General features: G+C 35.2%; 1 protein-coding gene across 1 annotated transcript in view; it reads right to left on the reverse strand.

Annotated features, from left to right (window-relative positions):
* Positions 1-5,130: 5,130 nt before the first annotated feature.
* LOC116464397 (cilia- and flagella-associated protein 54-like) overlaps positions 5,131-13,372 on the reverse strand; it is a gene marked incomplete at its 3' end in the record, with an annotated part of 9,077 nt that continues 835 nt past the window's right edge. The window contains exons 2-6 of the mRNA XM_032147657.3: positions 11,880-11,994; positions 9,962-10,051; positions 8,839-8,965; positions 5,573-5,684; positions 5,131-5,231 (exon numbers count right to left, since the gene is read on the reverse strand). Coding sequence (XP_032003548.3) covers positions 5,131-5,231; positions 5,573-5,684; positions 8,839-8,965; positions 9,962-10,051; positions 11,880-11,994 — 545 coding nt within the window. The remainder of the gene's footprint in view (positions 5,232-5,572; positions 5,685-8,838; positions 8,966-9,961; positions 10,052-11,879; positions 11,995-13,372) is intronic.

The following is a 13,372-nucleotide window of genomic DNA, read 5'->3' on the forward strand; positions in this document are numbered from 1 at the left end:
ATTCAGTATGATATTGGCTGTGGGTTTGTCATAAATAGCTCTTATTACTTTGAGATACGTCCCATAAATACCTAATTTATTGAGAGTTTTTAGCAAGAATGTTGTTGAATTTTGTCAAAGGCCTTTTCTGCATCTATTGAGATAATCACGTGGTTTTTGTTGTTGCTTCTGCTTATATGCTGGATTACATTTATTGATTTGCATATGTTGAACCAGCCTTGCATCCCAGGGATGAAGCCCACTTGATCATGGTGGATAAACTTTTTGATGTGCTGCTGGATTCGGTTTCCCAGTACTTTATTGAGGATTTTTGCATCGATGTTCATCAGGGATATTGGTCTAAAATTCTCTTTTTTTGTTGTGTCTCTGCCAGGCTTTGGTTTCAGGATGATGCTGGCCTCATAAAATGAGTTAGGGAGGATTCCCTCTTTTTCTATTGATTGGAATAGTTTCAGAAGTAATGGTACCAGCTCCTCCTTGTACCTCTGGTAGAATTCGGCTGTGAATCCATCTGGTCCTGGACTTTTTTTGGTTGGTAGGCTATTAATTATTGCCTCGATTTCAGAGCTTGTTATTGGTCTATTCAGAGATTCAACTTCTTCCTGGTTTAGTCTTGGGAGAGTGTATGTGTCAAGGAATTTATCCATTTTTTCTAGATTTTCTAGTTTATTTGCATAGAGGTGTTTATAGTATTCTCCGATGGTAGTTTGTATTTCTGTGGGATCGGTGGTGATATCCTCTTTACCATTTTTTCTTGTGTCTATTTGATTCTTCTCTCTTTTCTTCTTTATTAGTCTTGCTATCGGTCTATCAATTTTGTTGATCTTTTCAAAAAACCAGCTCCTGGATTCATTGATACCGGAATCTCTGGGACACATTCAAAGCAGTGTGTAGAGGGAAATATATAGCACTAAATGCCCACAAGAGAAAGCAGGAAAGATCTAAAATTGATACCCTAACATCACAATTAAAACAACCAGAGAAGCAAGAGCAAACACATTCAAAAGCTAGCAGACGGCAAGAAATAACTAAGATCAGAGCAGAACTGAAGGAAATAGAGACACAAATACCATTCTTAATGCTAAAATGTTGAAAATGTGAAAGCGTTCCCTATGAAATGGGAATCAGACAAATATGCCCACTAACATCATTTTTGTTTTAGCATTGTATTGATGGGCTTAGCCAGAACAATAAGGAAGAAAAAGGAAAAGGGGGAAAGGATTGGAAAGTCAATATACAAAAATAACTCTATTTCTACATACCATCAATAAACAATGAGTTCTAAAAGAATCATTTCCAGTAGCTTCAAAAACATACCTAGAAATTAATCAATGATATATAAGATCTATTCACAAGAAGCAGAAATTACAAAGATAATTTAAAAACATATAGAACTAAACGAGAATGAAAATCTTAGTAAAAATTGTAGGATGCAGGCTAGGTGCAGTGGCTCATGCCTGTAATCCCAGCACTTTGGGAGGCTGAAGTGAGTGGATCATGAGGTCAGGAGTTCAAGACCAGCCTGACCAACATAGTGAAACCCCGTCTCTACTAAAAATACAAAAATTAGTCAAGCGTGGTGGTGCATGCCTGTAATCCCATCTACTCAGGAGGCTGAGACAGGAGAATCACTTGAACCGGGGAGGCAAAGGTTGCAGTGAGCCAAGATCGTGCCACTGCACTCCAGCCTGGGTGACACAGTGAGACTCCATCTCAAAAAAAAAAAAAAAAAAAGATGTTCTCTATCATTAGCCATTAGAGAAATGCAAATTAAGGCCATGAGGTATCACTACACACCTATTTTAATAGCTAAAATTTAAAAACCAGTAATAATGCTCAGCGCTGGAAATCATGAGTAGAAACTAGATCACTCACATACTGTTGATGGGAATGTAAAAATGTGCAGCCAGTCTGCAAAAGAGTGGAGGATGCCTTACAAAATTAAACATGCTTACCATTCGACCAAGCAATTGCACTCTTGGGTATTTATCACAGAGAAATGAAGATTTATGTTTATATAAAAACTGCACATGAATGCTCATCACAGCATTATTCCTAATAGTCAAATGCTATTGGGTTGGAAACAATCTAAATGCACTTCAATAGGTAAATGGTAATAAACTATGGAAGATTTATGCCATGGAATACTACTAAGCAATAATAAGTGAACTCGTGGATACACACAACTTGGGTGACTCTCAAGGGAATTATGCTAAGTGAAACAAAAAGCCTCAAAAGGTTACATACTGTGGTGGTCATACAAATTCTACAGATTGCATAGAATACACACACAGACACACGAACACACACACATGTGCATGCAAACTTGCTGTAATCCAAATAAGGTCAGTGGATTATATCAATGCCAATTTCCTGGTTGTGATATTGTACTATAGTTGTACAGCTATCATTAGAAAGTGGATGAAGGGTATATGGGATCTCTCTGTATTACTTCTTATAACTGCACATGAATCTATAATTATCTGGAAATAAAAAAGTTTTAAATACGCGTGTTACAACAAGGATATCCACAATCACAAACTCTTTTCCTGATTAAACTCGAAGTCCTAGCCTGTAGGCTAAACACGAAAAGGAAAGAAGAGGCTGGAGCATTAGAAAGGAATAAGCAAAACATTATCTCTTCAGATTATGACTGTCCACACACACAAAAAAAAACTGTATCTACAAATAAATTATCAAGTTGTTTAGAAGATCAGTATGCAAAAAATCAACTACACACCTATACAAAGAATAGAAAAATTCAAAAATGTAATTTTAAAATATAATTTACACTAATATCAAAAAACAGTTCCTTGATGTATCTAACAAAAGATATATAACACGGTTATGGAGAAAATCATAGAAATTTATTGAAAGGCATTAAAGACCTAAGAAAGTGATCTGTCTACTAACAGAAAAACACAACAGTGTAAAAATAAATAAATAAATAATTTCTAAAAACCTTCCTATACCAATACATACATTCAATTCTATCTTTATCAAAATCATAGTAGAGTTTTTTGTATTAATCAAAAAACCATTCCATTTTGTGGAAGAATACCAAGACTTGCATGAAGGAAAAGAATATTCTGGAGAAACTTGTTCCTCAGACAGCAAAACTCAATTTAAAACTAGAGTAATTATGATGGTTTGATATTGACTCAGGAATAAGTTAATAGACTAATCAAACAGAGAAGAGATCCCAAAGCTACATATATGAAAACTTGCTAAGTGATAAAGTTAACAGTGACAATAGAATAGATTACTCAATAAATTGTGCCGGCCAACTGAATACCTGCAACAAAATTAAAAAAAGAGAGTGGAAGGGATTCATCTTCTCACCATATGCAAAAACAAATTAATGAAATTCCTAAATGTGAAAGTTGAAAATTTAAATTTACAAAGAGAATATCTTTACTATCCCAGATTAGGAAAGAATTTCCAAAACAATAAAGGGAAACATTGATATATTTGACTCCGTTAAGAATTAAAACTTTTGAATTAATTATTAAAAAACTTTAAAATGTGAACTGATGAGCCACAAACTGGGAGAAGAATTGGCATCCAAACTTACAAAACTAAATAAGGAAACAAAAGTTTTTAAATGTGCAAAGGATACAAACAAGCAGTCCTGAGACTGGAAAAACCCTTGGGCCAAATAAAAACATGAAAAGATGCCTAACCTTAGGAATCAAAGAAATGAAAATTGTAACAACAAGATAAAATTTCATACCACATAGTTCCACAAAAATGTGATAATAATATCAAGTGTTGGTAAAGACCTTGAATAACGGAAATTTTTCACAACATTGATAAAAATTTAAGAGCAACTTAGCAATATCTAGTAACACTAAAATGTTCCTATCTTGAAAACCGCAACCCTGTGTATTTACCCTACAGAAACTCTCATACGTACATAAGGAGATACATACAAGAATGTCCTTTGTAACATTGTTTACAACAGTGAAAAGTTAGAAAGAATTTAAATGTTTATTTATGGGAGACTGAATAAATCATTTTAAAAATTTATTATACAATATATAATATATATTATATGATATATGCATAATAAATAATATATATTTATTATGCATGTTAAATTATGCGTTATTTACATTTATGTGTATGTATTGTGCACACAGAAATACATATAAAATAAATACAATGCATTATACTATATAATTTATTTATTATATGATATTTATTTAGTATATAATGAAATACCATTCAGCAGTGAAATTAATAAAGTAGACTTATGTATAAGTGACATTTCAAAAAATCACAAACATAATATTGAGAGAAAAAAAGCAAATTTCCAAAGCAAATTGGAAAAAATTACAGCATGCATTATTTGGGGCTATATACACATGTGGTTGACATATGAATTCACTCTTCAGCATAATAAACACGAAATTTTGGCGCAGTATTATTTCCAGGATAGAGGAAAACAGAAATACATACCAAGACGGGTACATGGGGATTTCAATTGTGTTTGAAAGGTTTTACGTGTTAAGTTGCATAGTTGTTATATTATTTTTTATACCTATCTAAAATATGTCATAATTTAAATAAAGAAAATGAAGGAATAATCAAAGAGATAGTAGGCAAATGCAAATAAAAACAAAGCAGAATTGGTTCTATTAATATCTATGTGGTGTAAATTAAAATCAAAATCACTAAACAGGTGTAGAAAAACATTAGATAATAAAGGTAAGATATATAAAGAATGTATAAGAATAAAAAATTCTTATACATGTGTACTTATAATGTGTACTTATAAAAACAGAAACCAAACATTTTGCCATAATATATTTTATAATCAAGAACTTTAGGTTCACTGATAATTTACCAATTTGTTCTCCTAACCACCCTGTCTAAACTATTGCCACCACCACCTTCATGCCAAGCCAAATATTCTATATTATTTCATTTACTTTATAACATTTATCACCATTTTTAACTGTCTTGTTTATTTAGGTGTTTACTTGTTTACTATGCTTTTTTCATTAGTATGTAAGGTCCTTGAAGGCACCTGTCTGGTCCACCAGTGTATCCCTAGTACCCAAAATAATGCCCAACACATAGTTACCCTCAAGTAAACGTTTACTGAATTAATTAATTAGTGAATACCTTTCATGTGCCACCATTTCAGAAACAGCTGGATTTTTAAAAATGAAATCTCTTAGAGTTTCCTTTTTTTTACTTCTTATTCTTTGTTGCATTTCTGCACTCTTAATAGAGGAGATAAAATGTTACAAGTTAAATTTAAACTTTGAACACAGTAGTATAATTTACTCATACTCTAATGTTATCTCTTGACATTGAAATACAGTAGTTTATACCCTCAATTAAAATTACTATCAAAGGCAACAGAAGTACCCCTGTAGACAAAAAAATCTGATTATAACAATATCTACACGTTAATCTAAAAGTTGTATTGTGTAATTATAAAATTATGCTTGTTAGTATATCCTTCTGTTTCATATAATGAGTTTAAATGTAGCCAGTCATCTCTAGATACATGAATCTCTTAATTTCATTACCTAAAATTCAAAACTCATAGGAAACTTACTCTTCCAATTTCCATTACTGCAGCTTTGAACTTTAAAGATTTGTTTGCTTTTTTATTCAAAGCACTGTCCTTACATTTCACTTTTATTAGTCCAAGTAGAGACTCATTCCTCCTAATAAAAAAGATAGTCAGTCAAAAAGACCTGCAAAAATTTGCAGAACTACCCCAAAGTAATATGTCTTTAAAGTTTTCACTGAAAGTATACAAGAACATCTAAAACTGCTTGTGTCCTATGCATAAATTAGACTGTGATATCTCTGTTCAGCATGAAATAGCTGGTCTCTCAAAAGAGCAAAGTGTAAATCATATCATAAAATGTGAGTGTCAATGAAGATGTTGAATAATAGAAACTTTTCACAACATTGATAAAAGTTTAAGAGCAACTTAGCAATATCCACTAATGTTAAAATGTTCATATCTTGGAAACTACAGCCCTGTATATTTACAGAAACTCTCACACATGCACAAGGACACATATATAAGAATGTCCTTTGCAGCACTGTTTATAATAATAAAAAATTAGGAAGAATTTAAATGCCTATTTACAGGAGACTGAATAAATAAGTTTTAAAATGTATTATACAATGTATAGGCCGGGCGCGGTGGCTCATGCCTGTAATCCCAGCACTTTGGGAAGCTGAGGCAAGTGGATCACAACGAGGTCAGGAGATCGAGACCATCCTGGCTAACAGGGTGAAACCCTGTCTCTACTAAAAATACAAAAAAAAAAAAATTAGTTGGGCATGGTGGCAGGCACCTACTGTAGTCCCAGCCACTCGGGAGGCTGAGGCAGGAGAATGGCGTGAACTTGTGAGGTGGAGCTTGCAGTGAGCCGAGATCGCGCCACTGCACTCCAGCCTGGGCGACAGAGCGAGACTCTGTCTCAAAAAAAATAATAATAAAATGTATTATACATTGTATAATAAAGAATATGTTGTATGTTATAATCATATAATAAAAGCTCCCATAGGGCTTTCTATAGGGAAAAAGAGGAGTTGAAGGCATGATGTAGATGGAACAGAACTGGATTGAAAATAAAGTAACGATGGACACTTCTTCCCTTATAACTCAGAGAATACTGTAAAAGTAACCCTAGACAAGCTTCCTTGCTTCCAACAGATTTCAATCTCTTTGGTTCCATCTTTTGCAAGCTCCCAGCCACTGCTGCCCTCTGAATACCAACAGGAACTGAGCTGACCTTTTACCAATACTATAATCTCTCACTGTCCCTTTATTGATACTTGCCCATTTTTCCTGAAATTTCTATTTTTTTTTTAATTTATATTTCTTCGTAAGTACTAGCTAGGCACAGCAAAACAGCTTAACATAATAAATGGGATCTCAAAACTTGAATAAAATGTAGGGTCTTATTAATGCAAGGCTAATGAAATGACGGGGTATAAGCCTGGATAGCTAGTTCCAGGGGTTGGAATTTGACCCAAATCCATCTTGGTCCCTTCGCTCCAGTTTTGATGAAGATAACCCTAATCCCATGGTTGTCTGGAACCCCAGTTCAGCTGTAACAATCCTAAGAATCACCCAGTTAGTTGACATTCGTTTGGGCAAATGTTTTGCTGCCTAAATTAGAAGCCTTTGATCGATGACCATAAGGGACTTGGGGAGCCATCCTCCACGACTTGCAGCCTAAGACTGCCTTCCATTTCCAACCAGCTAGGTCTCTTCTCTACAGCCTCTCCTCTCTCTCTCCCTCACTACCAGGGTGCTTGACCTGGTGGTTATGTTCTTCCAGAAAGAGGTGGGAAGGAGAGGAGGTCACATTTAGACTACAGTCTTTGTCACCATCTTAGCATTCTCCTCCATGCACAGCAGAACCTTCATCCATTGAATACATTAAACTCCTCCACTCCTTGATCTGTTCACTGCTCTGTGGAGCTCTGACTGCTTTTCATTTGGATAAACAGTATTTTAAAATTTTTATGCAAGTCAATGTTATTGAGGACTTGTTCATTGTTTTAACTATTTATACAATTATGTGTCACTTAGCGGCAGGGATACATTCTGAGAAATACTTTGTTAGGGAATTTTGTCATTGTGTGAACATCATAGAATGTACTTATGCAAACCTAGATGGTATCACCTGCTACACATCTATGTGATACAGCACAGCCTACTGCTCCTAGACTACAAACCCGTACAGCATGTTACTATACTGAACGCTGTAGGCGATATTGTAACATAATAGTCAGTACTTATGTATCTAAACATATCCGAACACAGAAAAAGTACAGTATAAATACAGTATTATAATCTTATGCTCCTCTTCCAGAATATCTCTTATTCTTAGGTTAGACTTCCACAGCCAGCCCTCCACATTTGCCTGCACACTGAAAGTATCTTCTGTTTTTCTTTGCAATCAAGAACATTGTTTAACCCTCCTAAATATCTAATTTTAGCTGTTTTTAAAAAAACTTAATAGAACTCTAATTCTGAACAATTCTGTTATTATCATGGCCTGTTTCATTTAATATAAGCAATTTCTTCTTTTATCTTTTGAAAATATGAAGCATATATATACTCTAAGCTTCTGTTCTAATAAATGAAGTACCTATTTTAGGAAGAATATCTTTCTGTATGTTTTTAAGGGAATGCTTCTCTTTTGCTGCCATTTCAAAAACAGGTTTCATGTTACTGATGTTTATGTTTATTAAAATGGGATGGACAGATCAATGCCCAGTGAAGAAAAGTCCACTCTCAGTTGATAAAAGAAAAGTTGGATTCATTTGGCATCTTTCGTAATTGGTGTGAAGCACTATCATTTTATCTGGGAGCAAAGAGAACCATTCAGGCTTAGAGAATAGGAGGGGCAGCTTTAAGGTTTACTGCTTTTATTTGAGGAACTCCCTCTTCACATATACAAATGGAAACCCCAAGAAATGGCTCTATTTGTTACCACAGAAGAATTACAAACACGTGGTAAATGACCAAAACTGGAGCCAAAACCTTGTGTGAGAAAGAACTGATGGCCTAGAGATACTATTATCCATCCTGACTCAATAGCAAAAGACTTAATCTGTTTCCAGCTAGAGACCTGAACATGCTCTATTCTCATTTGTGAGTACATTGTATATATATTTTTACTTTTAGTTATTTATTTACACAGACATGAATTTTCACTATCTCTTAGGCAGTGGTTTTAACTGTATATACTCCACTCTCTTTTTCATCTACCTTATATTTCTTAAAACTGACAATGATATTCATTTTTTAAAGTTGTTAACATGTATAACACTGATAATTGCAAGTACCTTTTCAAGAAGTCATGGACAGGAGTTGTTACCTCTACCATAAGGTGAAATTTTTCCTCATTCATGCATTTTAGCATAACTTGTGTAAAGAATTCCAGAAATCTTGGTTTTTGCTTAAATTTCATAACTGTAATAACAAGGAAGTTCATATATAGTTACCAATATCCTCAATTATTAGTACTGAAGGGTTGCCAGTGCTAGCAGTCATTTTGTTCCAACAGGCAAGTTTATTAATCTGCTTTTTAGACTTCTCCATTTTAAAAAGTATATAGGAATAAATGTGGTATGAACTACTGTTTTTCTAGTATCAATGAATCCTTTACAGTCTATATTAAATTTATTTTCTAAATATCTCAGCATTGAGAAAGATTTCATTAAGGTCACTTCTAATGTATCACTAACTGGGGAAAAAATTGTTGGTAATTATCATAACTAGTAATCCTAATTTTTATTATATTTCGCTCTGAATTAATCATTATGTTGCCATTTCTCATTAGCTAAACTTGAAATTCACTAATACATTTTTCTTTTTTTTGTTGTTTTTTGAGACAGAGTCTCACTCTGTCACCCAGGCTGGAGTGTAGCGGCACGATCTCAACTCACTGCAACCTCTGCCTCCCAGGTTCAAGTGATTCTCCTGCCTCACCCTCCTGAGAAGCTGGGATTACAGGCACCCACCACCCAACACCTGGATAATTTTTGTATTTTTAGTAGAGACGGGGCTTCACCATGTTGCCCAGGCTGGTCTCAAACTCCTGACCTCAGGTGATCTGCCTGCCTTGGCCTCCCAAAGTGCTGAGATTACACGCGTGAGCTTCTGTGCCCAGCCACTAATACATTTTTCAATGCCCTAGTTTTTGTAAGCTTCATAATAACACTATTCACTACCAAAATAAGCCACCATCAAGATTCTGTCTTTCCAGACTTTAAATCAGGTACCTCTTTAGGTCTCTTTCATTACTTGGCAATCAGGATTCTGCATTATTCTGAGTGGGTAAGAATCCAAAATATTCTGCCTAAAACAGGTGAAATCTTCAAGTAGACAACAGAAACAAAATCCACAGAATTAATTCTCTTCAGTGATAAATCGAGTGAACAGCATATACACATCCAGTTCACCTACCTTCTTTCACGGCACCTTTGACCGACCAATTCAAAACTACAGGATAAAGAAATATAGGGTCCTCTCCTCCTGAGAGTTCAGATGTAACATCTAAGGTTAAAAAATTCAAAAGTCGTATGTTCTGTTTAGTAACCCAAAATACAAATTTTTTGAGTAATTCACAATAACAATTCTTTAAAAGAGATGACAAAACAGGAAAATACTGAAGTATTTATTCTAAATTATGTGCCTTAAAATAGCAATTATAGCATTACATTTTGGAAATGAAAATAATCTGATGAAATTATTTGCTTCACTTTTCCCCCTAAAAGCTAAGGGGTCCACCACCAAATAGGCAAAGAGTTTCCAAGGCATGATTCTCTCTTTTTCAACAGCTGTCATGTATCAGCAAACCCAAGACTCAGAAATCTACCAATTACATTTATCCCATTTTAGCAAAATTATCTTTAAAAGGCAGTAAAGTATAACACAGCCACTGGAGCCAGACTGGCTGGGTTCAAATTCTAACTATGACATTTTTTAGTTATGAAACCTTGGAAAGTTATTTAGCTTCTCTGTGCCTCAGTTTCCTTATCTTTATAATAGAGATAATAATAGTACCTTCTTATGGCTCTTATATACAGGTTGCATGAGTTTTAATGTGTATATTTTATAAAAATAGTATATTTTGTAAAATAGTGACTGGCACACAGAAAACACTGTACAAAACTATCATTTTATTATTGTTGTTTTTGAATTTACTATTCTTTTTCTAACCATTAGACCACCAAGGAGAATTTACTATTTAGCTACTTATAGCTCATTGTGCTTCTTGGTAAAATATTTTTACTGATATTATAAAAATAAATCACATTTCTAGAACACTGTACATTTTAAGGAATTATACTTTATATATATAATAAGATGATTACAGCTTTCCCAAAGCTATGTTAACTAATTATGGGAATAATCAAATACTTAGTTCAATTCATAAATCCATGCTTGAAATGGGCATGGAACATATTAAAAGAGAGAGATCCAAGTCAGCGAAGCCCACAAGATAGAACAGAGGCACACAGTAGGAGAGGTGAGGTAGGGACATGGAATTCTACAAGTGTAGCCTCATCTCCAAAGGCCATGGGGCAAAAGTAGAGCCTCATACTTAGTTTAAGGCTCAAATTTGGATACTCTCTTTTTCTAGAAGATTTGAAGTACCTGCTTTTTAAAAATGTGACAATACTAATCATCACCAGAAACTAACTCAATTTCCCAAGTAGCCTTCCAGGCTGCAAACTCCAAAATACCAATCATTGCATTAACACATTGGTTTATTATGAAATTACTACAGTACAACGACCTAAAATTAAACTAATCTTTCACTCTGCTTTCTACTCTGGAAGGCATTGGGTCAAACCACTTACACATTAACAACACTCACACTATTCCTTTATTTCTCAGTTGCATTTTTGACTTCAAAGCAGTGATTTTTGTGCCACCCATAACCCCATCCCACTCTCCCACCAAGGATACCCAGATGGTTGTCACAACTAGGGGGTGGTGTGCTGTGCTTCTGTGAGTAGAGGCCAGGGATGCTACTCAATATCATACAGTGCCAAAGACAGTTCCCCACAACAAAGAACTGCCTGGCCCAAAATGATAATATTGTCCAGGTTGAGAAAACTTACAGAAGACACAGGCTCAAGTCCAAGCCAGCTACGTAATCCTAAGTAAATCACTTAATCTTTATGAGCCACATCTGTAAAAAGTGGTTAGCAACCCCTTATTAACAGGGTAGTGTTAGGATTAATGATATAAAAGCACTGTGTAAACCTTAAAGGGTTTACCAAATGCTAATCTCATCCTAATCCTTTGAACAAAATATTTTCTCGTTTTAAAAAACTTAATGCTAAACAGAAGTATACAGAAAAAAAATGATTACATTGCTTTGTCAGTTTGAGTAGGTGTGTCTCCAACAAGGCCAGCTGTTCATTTATCTTTTCAGGCAGTAGTATCTGCTGTGGCTTCTTAGTCTTTAAAGACTTCTTAGAAGAATCCTAGAAACATTGGTTATATGTCAAAATGTACTTTAACGTGTTCCCACAACTGTCCTTTTCAAACAACATTCTTTAAGTTTTCATACTTTCATACTTGGTAGATAAAACTATGATCTACATAACAATATTAATAACAATGAATAATGGTTATTGTGCTCTAATTAAATGTAGACATAGTGCTGTGTTTCATGGAGATTGACCAAAATGCTGCTTCTTTTCCCTCTCCCTTTCTCCCAGTAACTTCCACCTACCTAACCAGCCCCCTCCAAAACCTGCATTCTCAAAGCAGCTGAGGATATGTCTCTAAAAATCTTGAAAAGACAAGTCCCACCCTGCCCTCAGAAATGCATCCCTTTATTCTTTTTTCCCTTTCTTTTTCCCAGAAGGAGCTTCTTTACAACTAAGCTAATTGACTTTGCTACTTTGCCTTTCATTGAAACATAACGGGATCAGTAATTAGTGAATTAAGAATCGGCCTGTCTGCTCACTCAGGCTCACCACGATGTTTTCTCTGTCCGAGCCTGAGAACTGACCTGTTAATGTCTTTTGTTCAAAAAGAAAAACCTTCCAAGCCCCTCTTTAGGCTTAAAGGAATCTTGAGTAGCTCTAATAATTTCTGACTCCTATAAATTAACAATCTCTACAAACTTAGATTGAAGAATCACAACCTTCTGCTGGACTATAAGCTTCAAGGAGAGAGGCATGAGGCCTGTCCTACCATGATGTGGAAGGCCCTGAGTCAAGGCCTGGGTAACATAAAGCGGCTGATGGACTCTGAGAGTAGACACTGCATGGCGCAAAAACAAACAAACCAACCAACCAACCCTCAAATTGCTTCCAGCTTAATAAAAAATCCCTCTAGACAAAACATCCTTCCATTAGGAAAAAAAAAAAAGTATTATAGCTTAAAAAGTCATCCAGTACAACAGTGATGATTTTTAAAAGATTTTTTTTTGGCAAACAAATGCTTACTTGGAAATTCAAGATATCACAGAGATAGAAATGGAGCTACTCTAACTTAGACAGACTCAGGGATGAGAGTCTCTACTCCCACCCAAGCCATGGAAGGGACTTCAAGTAATTTCTAGTGCCCTCAGAAACCCAATGAACTGGCCAGGCACTGTGGCTCATGCCTGTAATCCCAGAACTTTGGGAGGCCAAGGTGGGAGGATCACCTGAGGTCAGGAGTTCAAGACCAGCCTGGCCAACATGGTGAAACCCCATCTCTACTAAAAATACAAAAATTAGCCAGGTGTGGTGGCGCGTGCCTATAATCCTAGCTACTCAGAGGCTGAGGCAGAAGAATCACTTGAACCCAGGAGGCGGAGGCTGCAGTGAGCCAAGATTGTGCCACTGCACTCCAGCTTAGACTATAGAG

This window comes from Hylobates moloch, unplaced genomic scaffold, assembly GCF_009828535.3.
Source record: "Hylobates moloch isolate HMO894 unplaced genomic scaffold, HMol_V3 SCAFFOLD_597, whole genome shotgun sequence".
Lineage (NCBI taxonomy): Eukaryota > Metazoa > Chordata > Mammalia > Primates > Hylobatidae > Hylobates > Hylobates moloch.